The 22,373-nt window shown below is 33.7% G+C and overlaps 1 protein-coding gene across 1 annotated transcript in view; it reads right to left on the reverse strand.

The window, feature by feature from the left end:
• Positions 1 to 22,373, reverse strand: part of RADX (RPA1 related single stranded DNA binding protein, X-linked) — a 67,857-nt gene that overhangs the window by 19,396 nt on the left and 26,088 nt on the right. Inside the window, exon 11 of the mRNA XM_046673769.1 lies at positions 13,190 to 13,263. Within this exon, the coding sequence (XP_046529725.1) occupies positions 13,190 to 13,263 (74 nt within the window). The remainder of the gene's footprint in view (positions 1 to 13,189; positions 13,264 to 22,373) is intronic.

Consider the following 22,373-nt stretch of genomic DNA (forward strand, 5'->3'; position numbering starts at 1 on the left):
ACAGACTTTTCAAAGGATTGTGCAAGTCAGAGATTACGTGTCATGTCTTGTGATCTCAGTAGTACTGTTACTGTTTATTGTTAACTTTTCAATGTATGTCTTATCTAAAGTTATCAGATGTAAGGATAAGATGTTAAACTTTGGAGTCTTCAAAATCCTGAGCACAATCAAAACACACAGACAAATTAACTATATATTCACAAAATGAGTGACTTTTGAATTTACATAGTAATTTCCAAAGTTATCATGAAACTTATCTGGGAATACATTAATAACCATGTTATCACATATAGGTCTAATTCATTCATTAAAATTGGAGTATGATAAACAAGTGGGACTACATCAAAGTAAAAAGCTTTTTTTTTTTCTTGAGGAAGATTAGCCCTCAGCTAACATCTGCCACCAATCCTCCTCTTTTTTGCTGAGGAAGACTGGCCCTGAGCTAACATCCGTGCCCATCTTCCTCTACTTTATATATGGGATGCCTGCCACAGCATGGCTTGACAAGTGGTCCACACCCGGGATCTGAACCATTGAACCCTGGGCTGCTGAAGCAGAATGTGCGAACTTAACCACGTGCAAACTTAATCGCTGTGCCATCAGGCTGGTCCCTAAAGTAAAAAGCTTTTGCACAGCAAAGGAAAACCACCAACCAAATGAAAAGGCAATACTGAATGGGAGAAAATAATTGCAAATCATATAACCGATAAGGGGTTAATATCAAAAATATATAAAGAACTCATTCAATTCAATAGTAAAAAAACAATCTGATTAAAAAATGGGCAGAGGACCTGAATAGACATTTTTCCAAAGAAGATATATAGATCACCAACAGGTACATGAAAAGATGCTCAACATCACTAATCATCAGGGAAATGCAAATCAAAACCACGAGATACCATCTCACACCTGTTAAAATGGCTATTATCCAAAAGACAAGAAATAAGACGTGTTGGAGAGGAAGTGGAGAAAAGGAAACCTTTGTGCACTCTTGGTGAGAGTGTAACTTGGTGCAGTCACTATGGAAAACAGTATGGAAGCTCTTCAAAAAGTAAAAATAGAACTACCATGTGATCCAGCAATTTCACTTCTGGGTATTTATCCAAAGAAAACAAAAACACTAACTTGAAAAGATATATGCATCCCCATGTCCACTGAAGCATTATTTATAACAGCCAAGACTTGGAAACAACCTAACTGTTCATTGATGGATGAATGGATAAGGAAAATGTAGTACATGCATGCAACAGAATATTATTCAGCCATAAAGAAGAATGAAATTTTGCCATTTGTGACAACATGGATGAACCTTGAGGGCATCATGCTAAGTGAAATAAGTCAGACAGAGACAGACAAATATCATATGATCTCACTTATATGTGGAATCTACAAAACCCCCCCAAAAACAAAAAAGTGAGCTCATAGATACAGAGAACAGATTGGCGGTTGCCAGAGGAGTGGGTGGGTGAGGGGGAGTGAAACGAGTGAAGGGGATCAAAAGGTATAAATTTCCAGTTATAAAATAAACATATGGGGATGTAATGTACAGCATGGTGACTACAGTTAATAATACTTGTATATTTGAAAGTTTCTAAACGTGTAGATCTTAAAAGTTCTCATCATAAGAAAAAAATTTGTAATTATATATGGTGACAGATGTTAACCAGATTTATTGTGGTGATCGTTTCACAATATATACAAATATCGAATCATTATGTTGTACACCTGAAACTAACATAATGTTATATGCCAATTATACCTCAATAAAAAAAAGAAAAAAAATAATGAATGTAAAAGAGCTTTGTAAATTAGGAAGAACCATTATCAACTTAATTTATCAGCCACTTCTTGAGAAACTATCCTGTAAAAGAAATGCCATATCGGGGGCTTAAGACATTAACTGAATAAGGTTTGTGCTCTGCTTATCAACAGAGATAACATGCATTGTAGTTATATTTCTGTAGAAGTTTTTTTAAAATAATTAGGACCATTTAATTATCAGTTTCTTCAAGATTTATATAACTTGAAGTTATATAACTAAATAACTAAATAACTAACTAAATAACTAAAAGTTATCAATATGTTTTCAACATTGTTAATAGTCAAGAAAAGAAACATACAAAGAGAAATGAAATATAAAGGCAATTATTCATATTGCTTGGGCAAAATCATTTACTGAGAAAAACATTCAGATTCCAAAAAAGTAAACAATTAAACCAATTATTCATGTGCTTAACACATCCAAGGGTTTATACTCATATAGTCTGTAAGAATTCACTGATTATTTTTATTTAGTTCCTAGATTTATTTTTCTACAGGGAGACTAATAAATATCACAACTTTGTGTAACTTTCACAGTTTAAAAAGTGCTTTCAAACAAACACTTGTTAAAAAGTCTTATGGTAATTCATGAAGCAAATTAAGGAATGCTGTCCATTTTAGAGATGAATAAATTGAGGCATAGAGTGATTGAGTGACTTGCCTCTGTTCAAATAAGTAAAAAAACTTTGATATAGTATATGAATGTGCTATATTTTATTTATATATTCTCTGTTAATTGACACTTAGCTTCTAGTCTTTCCTATTATAAACATTGCTCTAATAAACATCTTAGAACATGTTTTCCTGTGCGCCCAACATATAGGTCACAGAGTATAACATATTTTCAACAAATTAGGTATTGTCAAATTACTCTCAAACGTAGTTGTACCACATTTATCTAAGAAAGGGGGGGCCATGACCCTCTTTGATACACACACATATCTGCTTATATTACAAAACAATGGATAGACACACCATAGAATGAATTAAAAAGTTACCTATAGTGGGGCAGAAGGAATAGGATGCAGGGAACAGGGATAGAAGCTACACTTCTTTAAATATATATTCTTGTATATATTTGACTTTTGACCCATGGAAATGATTTACAAAATTAAATTTTAATTTAAAGAAAGCAATCCTTAAGCAAACAAATAAAGAATCTAAATATCTATCCAGTTGGTAGCATAACCATACAGAGAGAAAAATTACAAGCGGCTTTAAACTATAATAATTTGACTGCATTCCTTTTGGGATATATTCAAAGGGCAAAAGAATTGCAAAATGAACAAACAAAACAAACTTTGTTTATAATAATATTATTGGTGGAAATGTTGGGATGAATATTCTGAAACTGTTTTTATATGTGACAAGTTAAAGCAAATAAATTACTATGTAATATTCTGATTTTATCATCTCCAGGGTCTTTCAGAGCCAGGATTCTTAAAGTGGAATAAAAAGCCTCTTCTATCTTTATCTCCTAAGTAAAAATTCTGTATTTTTAATTTGAATTGGAAGTATAAAAATGAAATCATGACATATTTTGTCTTAACTAGCCAACCAACCAGTCAAATGAGTACATTTTCTAGTTCTGTTCACTGCAAAGGTCTAGAAATAATAAAAAAAAACCCAGTATCAGTGAGCACCCATAATGCCCAATCTGTAGTCTACAAATACCAGAGCTCTGTGGAGAAATGGTTGATTCCATGTCTGGAACAAGAAATGTTCAAGACGAGCACGGATATACCTTGTCAAACCAGATATCAAAATAGTTATCACAGGCTCTTAGGGTTGTATCAAAAGGACTCATAAACAAATGTGAAGAGTTTCCTACTAGCCGAAGATGGTGTAGTTTTACGGTCTCTTTTAATCAGTGAAATTGACCTTCCCTCGAAGAGGCAGGGATAACATAACTCGAGAATGACTTGCGACTAGCAATGAGGATGGTAAGTGCTGTAGACAAAACACATCAAGTATGTTTAAATCCATGAGTTCATAACATTATTAAAAATACCAGAAACAAACAGAAAACTAATTGGTCACCTTTGGAGGATACTAGGGATCCAATTCATTATTTTTAAAATTGATAAAGAGAAAGAATCAAGTATCTATCCTGCTTTTCCTGAATGAACTGTACATCTTAGTAACCAAATAATAGATGAAAAGAAGTTTCTCCCTATTGAGCTATTTCAGTTACTAATTGAAGTAGGAAAGATAGGATTAGAATATGACCATTTTGCATCTTCTTATGAATTAAGGGACCTAAGCATTTATCATCAGCAGCCAATAAGAGTATCAAGAAACAACAAAACTTTATGAGTTGAGTAAAACGGCAGAGTAGGCAGCTCAAAGCTTCCATTCCTCCATAGAAACACTGAAAAATAAGGAGTATCTGTCAGAACTGTCAGAAATCTAGAAAACAATCAAAGGTTTCAGTAACACAGCAAACGCTGAATCAAGAAAAAACAACTTATAGTAGGAAAGCTTTGTGGCATTTTCACTTGCCCTTGTCCCACCCCCTCCTTGGCAGAAGAGCAGTCTTGAAGAGGGCAACCTGAATTCCAAATGTAGGACCCTGATCCGTGGTTCCAGAGGGAACAGAGCAGATCTTATTCACAAATTATTGTGTGGATCTGTTCTAACTTGTCTGGAGGCTTCTTGAAGGGCTGATTGATACAAGACTCTTATCTCTGTTTCACCTAACTTGGAACTCACTCAGGATGGAAAAACAGTGGGTATTGCTGGAAATCATTAGAAGGTGGACAACCTGTAGACACCCGGGGCAGATTACAGTTGAGACATAAACTGCCTAAGGCCACATAGGAAAAGCCAGGGAGAGAGCTTTGTTGGGAAATTAGTGCATTCAAAAGTATCCCTGTGATCTGACCCACCCACCAACACCTGAAAGGGTCGTGTGACTCCCTGCAGGGGATGGGGGGTGGGGAGCTTCCTCACCCAACAGTGTGCCCAGGCAGTTGTGCATCCCCAGGCTACACAGCCAGCCTGTGCCAGAGGCCTGCCCTACTCAAGAGAGAGCTAGCAACAGCCATGCCCTCAGGTGCACAGCAAGCCACACCGGAGGCTTGCCTCACCCACTAGTGAGCCAACAACAGTTCTGGGTGAGGCGTAACATGGGTGTATTATCCATGTGTTCCTTTTTTTCTTTGCAAAAGAATTTCTTTCATACTGTATTTTCCCCATCAATTTATTATGAGAAATTTCAAACATACCACAAAATTTTTAAAATTTTACAATGAACACCATATATCCACCACCTAGATTCTCTCATTTTGATGCACGTGCTATGTCCATCTTTCTAACCATCTATTAATCCATTTTATTTGCATTCTTTTCAAATAAATTGCAGACCTCTGTTCACTTTTTGATAAATACTTCAGCATGCATTTAATTACCCAGAGTTTAATATTTGTTTAAAATATTTTCATATAAACTTTACAATGAAATGCACAAATCTTACATATGTGTACTTAAAAAATGTATAGTTAGGTAACCAAAACCCCTCTCAATATATAGAGCATTGCCATCACTCAAAAATTTCCTTGTGCCCTTTCCCAGTCAATCCCCACCCTTGCATCAACACCTACCCTCAGGGAACTACTGTTCTGATTTCTTCACCACAGATTAGTTTTTCTTGTTCTGGATGTTAATATAAATGAATTCATACAGTATGCACTCTATTGTGTAATATTTATTTCACTGTGCATAATATTTTGGAGTTTCGTCTATTCTGTTACATGTTATCAGTAGTTTGTTCCTTTTTATCGATGAATAGTATCCCATTTCATGAATATACCACAGTGTGTTTATTCATTCTCCCATTGATGAACAACTGGGCTATTTTCAGTTTGGGCTATTATAAATAAAGCTACTATAAACATTCTTTATAAGTATTTTGTGAATATAGAGATCTCTTGGAGCAGAATTTCTGGGCCATCAGATAGCTGTACATTTAGTTTTACAACTGACAGCCAGAGTTTTGTCCAATGTGGTTGTATCATTTTACATTCACACCAATAGTGTATAAGACTTCAAGTTGCTCTACATCCTCACAAACACTTGGTATTACACGAGATTTTTGAATGTTAGCCATTCTGGTGGGCATGTAGTGGTATCTCATTGTAATACTAATTCGCATTCTTTTGATGACTAATGATGTTGATTACATTTTCGTATCTCTTCTGGCCATTCATAAATCTGTTTTGTGAATGTCTGTTCAAATCTTTTGTCCATGCTTAATTGGGTTAGTTTGCAATTTTATTTTTGAATATTAGGAGTTCATTATGTCTTGGATACCAGTCCTTTGTCAGATATATATCTTGAGAATATTTTCTCTCCATCTACAGCTAGTCTATTCATTCTCTTTTTTTCAGTTTCCATTTCTTAACATTTTATTTTTTAAATAAAAAACTGTATATATTTAAGTTTTACAACATGATGATTTGTATACATATACATAGTGAAATGACTACTACAGTCAAGCTAATTAACATATCATTTCCTCTACAGTTACCATTTCTTTTGTGATGAGAGCACCTGAAATCTACTCTCTTAGCATATTAAAACACCAGGGGCATGCATGCACAGATAAAAAACCATGTGAGGACACAGCAAGAAAAGATGGCCATCTGCAGGCCAAGGAGAGAGGCCTCAGGAAAAACCCAAACCTGCTGACACCTTGATCTTGGCCTCCTAGCCTCCAGGACTGTAAGAAAATACACTAATTTTGTTTAAGCCACCCAGTCTCTGGTATTTTATGGGAACCCTAGCAAATTAATACAATTGTCAACCCCAACTAGAATACTGAGTCGGCTGAATAGAGACAAGGAGTAGGTAGATGAGTCATCCTTGACTCTTCTCATTTCCCTACTCCATTTTAATTAATATCCAGATATGGTTGATTATATTTTCAAAATTTTCTTTAATCTCTTCTTCTACTTTTTTCCTTTGATTACCACTGCTCTATTCCTGGCCTTCATTATCATTCATTGGCTTCTCTGATTCTAAAGTCGTTTTCCTTAAACCTGCCCTCCAAATAGCTGTCAGAATGAGCTATTAAAATGCCAATCAAATTATGCCACACCACTGCTTAATATCTTCCAAAATCTCTCCCTTAATGTCTAGAAAATAAAGTCCATGTTCCTTCATATGGTATACTAGGTCCTCTACTGATGTCAACCTTTAATCTATTTCTTCAGCCATTAGACTTCTCCCTGTCTCACTCTTTTTGCTCCAGCAACACCAAAACAGTTGGTAGTTCCTTGAGGTTTCCACGAAATTTCTTATCTTTGTACTTGTGCTAAAACTGTTCTCTGCCTATATACACTTGGCTAATTTGTCAAAACTCTACTCATCTTCTAAGAATTAGCTGAGGTATCACCTGTACACTATAGTGTTTTAAACTTACATTTTCTCTTTCTTTTTTTAAGATAGAAAAATTGGAAAAATACAAAGCATAGCATAGTAAATACCAGTATACCCAATACCCAAAATTACACATTTTCAGATTTATATTTTGCCATCTTTGCTTCAAATATTTTCATGTTTTAAACTTTCTTATTGTGGAAATTTTAAAACATACAAAAGTAGACAGGAGAGTACAACGAACTCCCACATATCTATTATCTACTTTTAACATTTATCATCACATGGCCAACATTCTTTTACCTATTCCCTATGCTAATCCCAACTGTTTTATTTTAGAGCAAATCCTTGAGATATCATTTTATCTGTAATATTTTAATATGCATCTTTAAAAGATAAACACTTTCTAAAAAAGATAAAAACAAAATTATTAGTAATAATTTAAAATAATTTTAAATATTATCAAATATTTTGTTCAAATTCCTCCCATTGTTTCGTAAATTATTTGCATTTGGTTTGCTGATATCAGAATGCTTCATATAAAATATTAATAAAATAAATAGAACATTGAAGATGAGATTTAAATAGCCTTTTTAAACTCTTCCTGGTCACTTTCCCCTTTCTTCCTTCCCTAGAGGCAACTAATATCATAAATTAGCTATGTATCTTTCCAATCCAGGGTAGATTCCGATATATGTATCTATGAACAATAAAGAGTTTGGCTTTAGATTTTTTAAAAATACGCAAAAAAGCTATTATAATACTCTCGTGATTTTTAAAATGATGATTACATCATTGTTTTATACTCTTTCATTTTTACAACTGTTTATTTGTAGTTTTCTCTTTTATTCTTGGTCAGTGTAGCTAGAGGTTTCTCTATTGTGTAAGTCTTTTAAAAGAACTGACTTTAGGGGCTGGCCCCATGGCCGAGTGGTTAAGTTCCTGTGCTCCACTTCGGCATCCCACGGTTTCACCGGTTCGAATCCTGGGCATGGACATGGCACCGCTCATCAAGCCATGCTGAGACAGCGTCCCACATGCCACAACTAGAAGGACCCACAACTAAGAATATACAACTATGTACTGGGGGGCTTTGGGGAGAAAAAGGAAATAAAATCTTTCAAAAAAAAAAATAAAAGAACTGACTTTAGGCTTTGCTATTCTCTATTTTTTTGTTTTACTATTTCACTAATTTCTGTTTTTAATTTTATTCTCATATTTTATTGAATCTAGAATGCTGTAAATTGTAAAACAAGTCATTATTTTACGTGCCACTAAGAAAAAATACAGTGCCAATTAAATCATGATATACAATTCATTTTGGAATACATGTCCTAATTCCAGGGATGTTAAAATATGCAAAAATGGATATCTTGGAATTGATGACATACAATTTCCTTCCCTCTGGTTCATTTGGGTTTACTTTTATCCCTTAGGTTTTTTAACTTATTGAGACTTGTTTTATGGACATAATATGGTCTATCTTGATAAATTTTCTGTGTGTATTTGAAAAGAATATGTACTCTGCCATTGTTAGGTAGAGTATTCTATAAAGAATAATAAGGTCAAATTGGTTGAGAGTGTTGCCATTGTCTTCTATATCCTTACTGATTTTCTGTCTAGTTTTTCCTATCAATTGTTGAGAAAAAGGTATTGAAATCTTCAACTATAATTGTGAATTTGTCCATGTCTACATTCAATTCTATCAATTTTCACGTAGTTTGAAACTTTATTGTTAGATGCCTACACATTTAGGATTGTTATTTTTTTTGGAGAATTGTATATAATGTAATATTTGTCTTTATTCTTTGGTCTGAAATCTACTTTTATGATATAAGTATAGCTACTCCAACTTTCTTTTGCATGCTATATAATTTTTTTTTTTTAAAAGATTGGTACCTGGGCTAACAACTGTTGCCAATCTTTTTTTCTGCTTTATTTCCCACCCCCCTCGCCCTGCCTCCCCGGTACATAGTTGTATATCTTAGTTGCAGGTCCTTCTAGTTGTGGGATGTGGGACGCCACCACAACGTGGCCTGACGAGTGGTGCCATGTCCACACCCAGGATCTGAAGCCTGGGCCGCCACAGCGAAGTGCTCGAACTTAACCACTCGGCCACGGAGCCAGCCCCTATAATTTTCCATCTTCTATATTGTGTCTTTAAATTTAAAGTGGGCTTCTTTTAGATCATATATACTTGGGTCTTTCTTTCTATCCAATATGAAAATCTTTGCTTTTTTATAGGGGTGTCTATACTATTTACTTTAACATAATTAATAATATGATAGGCCTTGAATTTGCTATTTTTTTATTTGACTCCTTTGTTCTTTGTTCCCCTTTTTCTCGTCTTACCTTCTCTTGGATTGGGTACTTTTGAGAATAATTCCACTTAGCTCTACCATTGACTTATTAGCTGTGCTTTTTTTAGTGGTTGCTCTACGGTTTATAATATACAACTTAATTTATTATGGTCTATACTCAAATGATGTCATGCCACTTTACATATATAGCGTAAGAAATTTACAACAGTGTTATTTCCATATGACCTCCTATCTTTGTACTATTCTTGTCATACATTTTACTTCTACATAAATTACAAACTGCACAATAAATTTTTATTATTTTTGATCTAAAAGAGATTAAAATTGAGAAAATATACTTTATTCTACCCACACATTTACTATTTCTGGTGCTTTAGCTTCCTTTATTTAGATCTAAATTTCCATCTGGTATTCTAATTTTTCTGCCTGAAGATCTTCCTTTGTTATTTTTCATTGTGTACGTCTGGTGGTGATGGATTCTCTCAGCATCTTTTGTTCTTTCTTTTCTCTATGTTTCAAAGATATATTCACTGTGCACAGAACTCTAGGTTTACAGGTTTTTTCTTTTCATTGTCTTTTGGATTACATATCTTCTCAAGAGAAATCTGTTGTTATGCCTGTCTTTGTTTCTGCACATGTAACGTGTCTTTTTTTTCTTTTCTCTGGCTTCTTTCAAGATTACTTTTATCATTGTTTTTCATCAATATATGTGTGCTTGTGTAATAACTTTTCATCTTCTTGTTCTAGGAGTGTACTACGTAAGTTTGTCAACTGCTATCTTTTAAATCTATTTACATTTCTGAGGTTATATTATTAGATGTATATACTCTCATGTTTGTTGTTATCTTCTTGTTGGAATGTCATTTTTATCATTCTATATTGCTCTCTTTATCTTTACTTAAAGTTTTGGCCTTAAGTTATATTTATCTCATATTAATATTGCTATACCACCTTTTCTTTGTTTCGTATATGTCAGGTATATCTTTTGCCATTTCTTTATTTTCAACCTTTTTATATAACTTTAAGTGTGTCTCTTACATGCAACATATAACTAGAATAATTTTTAAAATGGATATCTGAAAATTTAACATGTTTACACTTATTGGAATTGGTGATGTATTTGGAATTATTTCAGTCATTTTACTTTGTGTTTTCTCTTAATCATGCTACTTTCTTTGCTTTTTTCCCTTTTTCTCTGCCTTCCACTGGACTTTTGATAATTCATTGTTTTTTTCTGTGCTGTTTTGGAAGTTATGCCTTGTATACCTATTCTTGCAGTATGCACTCAAAAATTTTTTAATTTCATGTTTAAATTTATGAAGTCTACAGTTCATCAGTTTCTACCTTTCTCCATATACAATGATCTCAGAGTGCTTTAATTCTCATCTTCCTACCCATCTTAAAAATAGTACTTTAGTTTCATTTTATTTCAAATCTCATTAAATTATTACCATAGTTATTAATTTTTACTGACTGAGTTTATTTATATTTACCAATCTTTTACCAACTGCTTTGTTCACCATTTATTGCTGCATTCTGCTACTTCCTTTTGGTTTCATTTTCCTTCTTTCAGAATTCTTTAGTAACTCATTCATTGAGATGCTATGAGTAATAACTCTCACAGTCTTTGAATATCTAAAAACGTATTTATTTCACTTCACTCTTACAGTTTGTCTACTTAGACATAGAATTCTAGGTTAGAACACTTTTCTAGGTTCAACACTTTGAAGACATTATTCCATTGTCTAAGGCATCTATTATTGTTGATAAGAAATCTTCATCTAATTATATTTCCTTTAAGGATAGATACACGTTTTCTCTCTGGTAGTTTTTAAGATATCTACTATCTTATGCTCTGCAGGTTCACTATGATATAGATTTATTTAATTTTTCTGCTCAGGATTCACTGTGATCCTTCAACATAAGGATTTATATATATCTTTAAATTTGAAAAAGTACTTCTTCAGATATTGCTTCTTCCTGACTATCTCTATTCTGTCCTTTTAAAACTTATATTACATACGAATTGGAGCTTCTCACCCTATCTACCATGTCTCTCAACTTCTCTTTTACCTTTCCAATCTCTTTACCAATCTCTGGTGTGATTTCCTCTGAATCAATCTTCCAAACGCACTAATTCTCTCTTCATCTGCATTTTCTTATTCTTCAACCCCATCGTATATATATTGTTTTCAAATATGCCAGTCCTTTTTCATATTGATCTATTCCTGACTTACAGCTTCTATTCAATTCATCTAACTTTTTAAACACATATTTATTTTAAAGCCTCTTTCTGATTGGTCTAGTATTTCTAGTTCCTGGGGTATAAATTTTCCCACATATTACATCTGATCACATTGCCTCAAAGCAGTTCATTTCGTTGGGAAGTTTGTAATTTTTTTGACCATGAATTCATTTTCGAGTAGATGTTTTCTATGGGAGTCCCAAACACTCTAGGTTATGAGAAGCCTCTCCTTAAGGCAGTTTCACACTTACCTTTGTCAAGACATTAGGGGTTTCACTGATTTTGGACCAGATATTAGTGTTAATTTTTTAGCTCAGAGTTCTCACCATTTCAGTCATTTGAACTGTGACCACACCTCCATGCTGTATTGTCCTGGCCTTCTAGTTTCTCTCAGGTGACTTTTTCCTACCCATTGACCAGGGGATATAGAAAGCTCCTTGATACTTGCCTATACTGATGAGCATAATTTCTCTGGCCATTCACACTGTTGCAACTTTATGTTAGTTCTACATCACATGCAGGAGGCCGGTGGTCTGGATTCTCCCTTCCATGTGGTTATTTCTTCTTAGCCTATAGTCATTTAGGCCCCTATCTAGTTCTGAAATGCCCATGAACAGAGTTTTAGTTTTAGTTCCTACTCACTACTAAATTTAAATTCTTTTGTTTCTGGCCCCTATGGATTTTTCATTCTTGTTTTGAGCTTGGTTATATATTTATATTATAATGATTTTCCCCTTATTTTTTGTTTTACTTTTTTTTGGGGGGGAGGTGCAGACTCCAGGACCCTTTTGTGGGTTCTTAATCTGAAACTGACTAGAGGTCAATCCAAAATAAGAATAACTCATAAAGTAAGAAGGAAATAAAGTGTTAAATGTTTAGTCCAGAGACATGATCCCTTATGAGACTGAATTTAAACCAAATCACTCTAAGGATATCCTCTTACAACTAAATTATGTTATGAAATCACTTCAGAAATAATCCCAAAATTCAAAATTGAACCCAAAATAAACCCAGTAGCAAAGAAAGGAACTAAAACTATTTTTTAAGCTTTACCTATATTTATTGTCAAATAAAATTAAACTCCCTACTTAATTATTCTTCTGATAATTAAACCTAGTGTATTTGAAGGGATATACTATCAAAGAAACAAATTGATAAATGTAAGTTTGGTTATATTTACTTTCACTTTGGTGATGATACCAAATTGTTCTAAAGTTGTACTTAGACAGTACTTTTTGACAAGGACCTAAGCTAATTTAAATGAAAACCAGAGACAAAAATAACTAGCTATATATCTATTTAAAGTACTTATATTATGCTAGTGGCAGGCAGGACTCAAAAAAGCAGAATCAAATGAAACAGTAATCTATATATAATAGTGTTCCATAAAGATTTCATAAATAATAATAATAAAGCAACATACGTTGGACAGTGCTTGCCATGCCCAGGTTATTTTCTTTTTTTTGTGCAGAAGTTTCTGGCTGAGGTACAGGAAATCTAGAAAAGATGAAAAAAGGATAGTCAATAGTTATAAAAAGAGACTTGAATGGAAAAAAATTAATTGGTTACATTCAAGATTTATCCTAATTCAATAAATTTAGAAAATATATAGGTTTAGTTTCTTAAAGTAAGGCATTAAAAATTTAAAGAAATTACCTTCAAACTATGAACACATATCCATACATAACATAATTTAAATACTGCAATAGATTTAAATGTTCTTTTAAGGAGTATTCCACAAAAGGAAGCACTCAACGGTATTAAATGTCAACTAAAGATGGATATACCTATTTCATTATCTACGATAATAATTCAAAAATTAGTTCAATGGCCTAGTTAATGTTTGCTTTGTTTAAATATTCTGGAAAACTATCTGGCCTAACTCACAAACCTCATTTCAGTTTTCTATAAGCCTCAAGCTTCATGCTTTTCCTTCTGCCTGGAACAACTTTTATGTCCCCTTTCCTTTGCCTGGTTAACTGTTATTCATCCTTCAAAAGTTAACACAGGCATTATTTCCTATAAGCAGCCATCCTTGATCTCTAGTAAGGCTCAGGGCTTCTTGTATATGCTGTCATAGCAACATGCATATATTTCTATCATAGCATTCATCACACTGCATTGAAAATTACAGGCTTATCAGTCTGTCTCTTCCGAAAGATCCTGCTATAAGCTCTGGTATAAGCTCTACAAAAGTACAGATTCTATTTTGTTTTTGTATCTCCACATAATATCTCCTCAACAACTGTTTATTGAACTGACATGAACGGAGGGAAAGGGAACCATCTTATTTCGAAGCCAAGGAGAAGTCTGCTTTTATAAGGAATGATTTCCATCTGATGTGCTTTTAGCATATTTCTGTGATGACTTTTTCCTATTGGTTGGATTTCTGAAACTAAAAGCATAAAGTAAAACTGAAATGTCATATTGTAAAATGCCACATAATATTGCTCAACTTATTTTATCAATGAATTTGTCTCAAAGTAATATTCTTCATTTTACTAGTGAACTAAAAAGTAACTTTCATGAAGGAAGCATGCATTCATTTAACTACAAGACTCCAGCAAATAAAAACATACTTTATAGTTGTAATTTTAACTTTTTTCAGAAATTAGTAAACTTGAAAACATCAACTTTGAGAGAAATCTAAATAACTAAAAAATAGTTAAATTCTGTGTATTCTGAGATCCTTAAACAGAATGTATATACTTTTTAAGACATGTAATTATAAAGTGATTGTTTTCATCTGAAATTAGAAGAATAAATTGAATAAATTTTCATCTGAATAGATTAGGAGAAATAGTTTTCCAAACTCTAACAGCACCATTATATTGTACAGAATTCTTAAAAAGTGGCTTAGAAGATTTTTACTGGAATACATAATTACGCATTTGTAAGACCTAAATGTCTTAAAGTTGAAGGGCTAACTGATAGAAGTGAAGGTATACAATGTCTGTGGGTATTAACTGAACAAATTGAAAAAAGAGAGATGAAAAATGAAAAAATAAGAAGTATAAAAGGAAAGAAAGGAAAAAGAGGGCTAAAGGAAGAGACAATAAAGATGCATATGGTGGGTAGTGGCAGAATATTATAAAAATTATGTCAGAGGATGTAAGTTATACTCTAACCTTGCCCCTTTCACCAACTTATTGACCTTAGATAAAAGTCATATAGATTCTATAGTATCCTGCTCCCTTATCTATATAACAGGATTATAATTAATATTACTATAGTCTTATAAAATGTCTTTCTTTTTTTTTTTAAGATTTTATTTTTTTTCCTTTTTCTCCCCAAAGCCCCCCGGTACATAGTTGTATATTCTTCGTTGTTGGTCCTTCTAGTTGTGGTACATGGGATGCTGCCTCAGCATGGTTTGGTGAGCAGTGCCATGTCCACGCCCAGGATTCGAACCAACGAAACACTGGGCCACCTGCAGCGGAGCACGCAAACGTAACCACTCGGCCACGGGGCCAGCCCCTAAAATGTCTTTCATGCAGAGAAATTAAAAGTACTTAATATACATACAAACATATATAAATCCTATATTTATTCTTTCTGAGTCTCAGATTCAGCATCTATAAAATTGAGGTAATTATCCTGTGCCTCCCTCATGCAGATGTTGAGGATCAAAGGAGGTAACGTAAGTAATCTTGCACTGTACATTGAAATGTTGTATACAATTAACTGAAAGAATATTTTCAGTGCTTTCTGCCTAAGAAAAACAGAAAATTCTTTTGAGAAGTTGCTAATATAAGCAAATTAGAAATAATTTATAATGATCAAAAAATGCTAAAGTCTTTTATGATCATTAATTCAAACTAGTAAATGCTTTTCAGGCAACAACCATTATTTAAAAATCTTTCCTATGGTGCCCCTTCTGCTTTTCTTAGGAGGAGACACTGAAAATGATTTTTAAGGATTTATTTAAGTGGTATGGTTCACTTTCTCTCTTTATGGAGTAAATATTATCAACAGAATGAAATGAAGAAGTTATAACATCTCATTTAATATATTTTATTTCTCAGTGCTAACTTTTGAATGAGTTGATGGATTTTGACTACATTTAATATCTAACAGAGAGCACTATCTACCATTTGGATTAAAATGCTGGTTGATACAAGCTCTTAAATGGTCATGTTTACTATTATGGTACCAATAGAAGCAAACTAACAGGTGACCCAGACATTGCAGTTAGCAAGCCAGAATTTAAAATACAATGATTAATATGTTTAAGAAACAGAGGAAAAGATGAACAAAGCAGATACAAAATCTCAAAAGAGAACATCTAAAAAAAGAACAAATGGGCTTTCTAGAACTGAAAATCAGAATAGCTGAACTTAAGAACTGTGGTAAAATAAAGAATATATCTGGTCTTTGTCCCTGGTTCCTAGCACAGAGCTTCAAAAACCCTTAGAATTTCCTTAGATATAGGAGTGTCTTTTTTATGCTAATTAGGTGACTGATGATGAGCCACTAGATAGCTTGAAGATGGGGACTGTTACCAGAAAGACCAAGCATATGATTCAAAAGTTGGAACACTGGGACAGGCCACCCCCACAGAGGGGAGGGGGCTGAAGATCAAGTTCAATCACAAGGCCAATGATTTAATCAATTGTGCTTAAGTAATGAGATTCCTGAAAACTCTGAACATCAAGGCTTGGTGGAGCTTCGTGGTTGGTGAACACGTTGATGTGCCAACAGCGTGATATGCCTGGATTCCATGAGGAGAGGGCACAGAAGTTCTGTGTTCCCTCTCAGACTCCATTCTGTCTCTTCATTTGGCTTTTCCTGATCTGTATCCTTTATAATAAAACTGTGTTTGTAAGCATAGTGCTTTTCTGAGTTCTGTGTATCATTCTAGTGAACTACTGACTCTGAGGGGGTCATGGGAACTCCTGAATTTGTAGCCAGTTGGTTAGAAGCGTGGGTGGCCTGGTGATCAGCTGAAGTGTGGCTAGCATCTGAAGTAAGGGCAGTCTGGTGGACAACTGAGTCCTTAAACCTGTAGAGTCTGATGCTAACTCTGAATAGTCAGTGTCAGAACTGAATTGCAGTACAGCTAATTGGGGTGGAAACAGAACAATAACTCAGTGACCTCAGCTGGTAGGTTTAATAGCAGACTGGACACAGTAAAAGAGTAAATAGAGAGATAGGTCAATAGAAAACGTCCAAACTGAAGCACAAAATCAAAAAAAAAAGAATTAAATATGTATATGAGCAAAAAAACACAGTGTAAGAAACCTGTGAGTCACAGTTAGAAGTGCTAACATATATGAAACTGGAATCATAGAAAGAGAGGAAACAATGGGGCAGAAAGGCTATTTGAAGAGATAATGGTAGGTAGTTTTCCAAAACTAATGAAAGACATCAATCCATATATTCAAGAAGCTGAGTGATCTCAAAGCAGTATACAACAAATACAACCACTCCTTGGCACATGACATTTAAACTGTTGAAAATCAAAGACAAAAATCTCAAAAAGTATTTCGAGAAAAAGGATGCAATATCTTTGAAGGAGCAAGTATAAGAAATTTGCCTGACTTCTTAACAAAACAATGAAAGCAATAAAACAGTAGAATTAGACATTTAAAAAATCCTGCAACCAAGTGAAAACGTCCTTTATAAATAAAGGTGAAATAAAGATGTTTTTAGACAAACAAAACTGGAGAATATATCATCAGCAAGTTGCACTGATATAAATGCTGAGAGGAATTCTTCAGTCAGAAGGAAAATGATCCCAGAGAGGATGGAAATACAGGTAGGAATGAAGAGAATCTAAAAAAAATGTGGATAAATATAAATGAATGCTAACCATATAAGAAAGACAATACTAATAATGTCTCATGGAATTTAACATTTATAGAGAATTAAAATGCAAGACAAAAATAATGAAAATGGGGATAAATGAAGCTGAAGTGTTCTAAGGTTCTAGCATTATCAGGAAAATGTAAAATAATTTGTATTTAACAACAATAAGACGAGTGTTCAGTTTGTAATTTATAGAGTAACCACTAACGAATACGTAACTATCAAAATAAAAGAGGGGAAATTGAACAATTAAAATTATTTGATTAAGCAAACAGTATGAAGATTGATATAAACCCAAATATATCATTAATTCCATTAAAAGTGAATGGAATAAATACTCTAAATAAAAGACTAAGATTATCACATTAGATCACAAAAACTAACAACTTTTTGCTGCTTAAAAGAAACAACCTTAATATGAGGACATAGATGCATTCAAAGTAAACGGGATTGAATATATATACCATGCAAGACCTAATCAAAAGAAAATTGGTACAGATATATTAGGACTAGGCAAAGTAGACTTTAAGGCAGAAAACATTGTGAGAGACAAAGAAGAAAATTTCATAATAACAAAGGGGTCAATCTATCAGGAAGATATCAGAATCCTAAATCTATATGTATGCAGTAATAGTACTTCAACATATATGAAGCAAAAATTGAAAGAAAAGGAGAAATAAATCTTCCATCATAGTGGAAGATGTTAACACACCTATTTCAATTAGCTGAGGGAAAAAGCAGACAAAAAAATCAGTAAAAGATATGATCAACACAATTAACACACTTGGACCTAATTAACATATATAGAACATTGCACTCAACAATGACAGAATTCACCTTATTTTCAGGTGCATAAGAAGCATTTACCAAAATTGACATATGTCCAACTTAAGGAATGCCTTTCAACATATTTCAACGAATGAAAATTATTCAGAATATTTTCTCTTTCCAGAGAGGAGATAAGCTGAAATATGCAACTTCAAGTGACTGGAAATTAAACTATACACTTGCCAATAAGTCATGAATCAAAGAAGAATCATGCTGAACTCTGAACTCTAAAAAAAATTTTTAAGTTAATTTTTATTGAGTTTATGACAGTTTACAATCTTGTGAAATTTCAGTTGTACATTATTGTTTATCATTCGTGTCATAGGTGTACCCCTTCACCCTTTATGCCCACCCCCCAGCCCCCTCTTTCCCCTGGTAGCCACTAATCTGTTCTTTTTGTCCACATGTTTAAATTCCTCATATGAGTGGAGTCAGACAGAGATTGTCCTTCTCTGTCTGTCTTATTTCACTTAACATAATTCACTCAAGGTCCATCCATGTTGTTGTGAATGGGACGATTTTATTTTGCAAATCAAAACTACACTAAGATATCACCCCACATCCATTAGAATGGCAAAAATAACCAAAACAAAAAGTAACAAGTGTTGGAGAGGTTGTGGAGAAAAAGGATCCCTCATACACTGCTGGTGAGAATGCAAACTGATGCAGCCACTATGGAAACAGTACAGAGATTTCTCAAAAAATTAAAAAAATAGAAATACCATATGATCCAGCCATCCCACTACTGGATATCTATCCAAAGAGCTTGAAGTCAGCAATTCCAAAAGTCCCATGCACCCCTATGTTCATTGCAGCATTATTTACAATAGCCAAGATGTGGAAGCAACCTAAGTGCCCATCAACTGATGACTGGATAAAGATATGGTGTATATATGCAATGGAATACTATTCAGCCATAAAAAATGTTTTTAACTGACGAAGAATGAAGTAGGAGGTAGCTAAAGCAGTGCTTATACAGAAATGTATAGCATTATATGTGTATATTAGAAAAGGACCAAAAATCAGTGATTTAAGTATCCAGCTCAAGGAGCTAGAAAAAGAACAGCAAGACTGATTCCAGAAAGAAACCCCAGAAAACACAAATTACAAGTATCAGGAGTTGAAAATAGGACATTACTATAGATTGTACAGAAATATAATAAGAAGATATTACAAACAATATTATACTAAAAATTTTTACAATTTAGAGGTAAATGTCAAATTCTTTGGAAAATAAAACAAACAAAGGAAGAAATAGAAAATATGAATATTCTAAAATCTATTAAAACATTAGTCAAAACCGTCTCCAAAAGAAAACCTCAGACTCAGGTGGTTTCACTGGACATCCATTCCAAACATTTTAAGAAAGTAATAACACTCATTCTAGGAACGCTTGAGTGATTCAACATTCAAGAAATTAATCAATTTACTTACCACATGAAAATAAAATAAGGAAAATTCAACAGATCAATAGATTCGGTGTAAACATCTGACAAAATTCAGCTCACATTCACGAGAAAAATTTAGCAAGCTAAGATCAGAAGGAAACTTCCTTAATATGATAAAAATTATTCACCAAATTTCTCAATGGTGAAATCTTGAGAACTTTTCTTCTGAGATCAGGAAATTTAGACATAAAGCCAAACTTATAGAAACAGAAAGGAGAATGGTAGTTGCCAGGGGCTGAGGGGTGGAGGAAATGGGGAGATGCTGGTCAAAGGGTATAAACTTCCAGTAATAAGAACAACAAGTTCTGGGGATCTAACATACAGCATGGTAACTATAGTTAACAGTACTGTATTATATACTTAAAAGTTGCTGAGAATAAATATTAAATGTTCCCACTAAGAAAAAATATTAGTTATGTGAGGTGATGATGTGTTAACTAATCTTATTGTGGTAGTCATTTTGCTATATATACACGTATGAATTCATCATGATGTACATCTTAAACTTACACCATGTTATATGTCAATTATATCTCAATAAAGCTGTGAAAAAATTTTTAAAAATTGTCCTTAGACCACTAAAAAAAAGAAGGAAATGAGACATAAATGGTGTCTACCACCAATTCTATTCAACATTGTGCCGGAGATCCTAACCAGTACACTAATTCAAGAAAAAGAAATAAAAAGCAAAATGATTGAAAAGAAAGAAAGAAACTACAGGTATTTGCAGGTTACATGATTTGCACAGAGAAAATTTAAAAAACCCCTACAAACTTAGAATTAATAAGTGAATTTATCAAGGTTACTGGATACATAAGCTCAACATACAACTAAAAACTGCTACTCAAGTGAGCACAGCTACTATAAAAGATCAGAGTTTCAAAAAATCTTAAAATCTAAAATGATTCTGTGTTCCAACTGCTTTATTAGAATCCCACTTTTCCTGCTTCTTTAAAGAAACCAAAACTGTTAATCATATACAATTCATAATGAATGAGGTTATGTAGGAAAGATCCACGCTGAAACAATTGGTGAACGAATGTAAGCTATAGTATTTTAAATTGAAGTAAAATGCTTAAATAACAAAATACTCAGAAAATTAAGAATAGAACTACCATATGATCCAGCTATCCCACTCTGGGGTATTTATCTAAAGAACTTGAAAATGCAAAGGCATAAAGATACTTGCACCCCTATGTTCATTGCAGCATTATACACAATAGCCAAGACTTGGAAGCAACCTAGGTGCCCATCAAGGGACAAATGGATAAAGAAGATGTGGTATTTATACACGATGGACTAATACTCAGCCATAAGAAATGATGAAATCCGATCATCTGCGACAACATGGATGTCCTTGAGGGTATTATGCTGAGTGAAATAAGTCAGAGGGAGAACGTCAAACACCGTATGATCTCACTCATAAGCAGAAGATAAAAACAACGACAAACAAACACATAGCAATGGAGAATGGATTGGTGGTTACCATGGGGGATGGGGGGGAGGACAAAAGTGGTGATTAGGCTCACATGTGAGGGGATGGACTATAATTAGTTTTTGGGTGGTGAACATGATGTAATCTATACAGAATTCAAAATATATTACAATGTACATCCGAAAGCTATATAATGTTATAACCCAAAGTTTCTGCAATTAAAAAAAATAACCAAAAAGTTACTATAATTCTACTAAAGAAAACATTTTGTTCTATTTCATGTATGCACATATGTTTGCACCTATGTTTGTACATCCCCATATACATGTTTGCGTGTGGATACACGAGTGTACATCTTTATAAAGACATACCACATTATATCACACTTTCTTCATTTTTCAAAAAAAAAATAAAATACAAATGTTTATTTTTCTCTAATTATCCATTTTAAGCTCTTTTTCTATTAGTCCATGCTGATCATGGCAGATAAGAGGGTTTCTGTTATGGGTTGAATTGTATCCCACCCCCACCCCCCGCCCCGATTCATATGTTGAAGCCCTAACCCCCAGTACCTTAGAATGCAACCTCATTTGGATATAGAGTCACTGAAGATGTACTTAGTGAAGATGAGATCACACTGGAGTAGGGTGGACCCCCAATCTGACTAACGTTCTCATAAAAAGGGGAATTTGGACACAGACATAGATTGGGGTGATGTTTCTATAAGCCAAGGAATGGTAAAGATTGCCAGCAAACCACCAGATGCTAGAGGAGAGGTAAAAGGAATTTACCCTGCTGACACCTTGATCTTGGACTTCTAGCTTACAGAACTGTGAGACAATAAATTTCTGTTGTTTACGCCATACAGATTACGGCACTTCACAACAGCAGCCCTAGAAAACTAGCACAGATTTTGGCACCAGGAAACGGGATGCTGCTGTAACAAATAATTAAAAATGTGGAAGTGGCTTTGGAATCGGGTATTAAGCAGAGGTTGAAAGAGTTCTGAAGCACATAACAGAAAAAGCCTATATTGCCTTGAAGAGAATGTTGGTAGAAATATAAATTTTGACGGAGAATTTGTTGAG

The sequence above is a fragment of the Equus quagga genome, chromosome 10, assembly GCF_021613505.1.
Source record: "Equus quagga isolate Etosha38 chromosome 10, UCLA_HA_Equagga_1.0, whole genome shotgun sequence".
NCBI classification, from domain to species: Eukaryota; Metazoa; Chordata; class Mammalia; order Perissodactyla; family Equidae; genus Equus; species Equus quagga.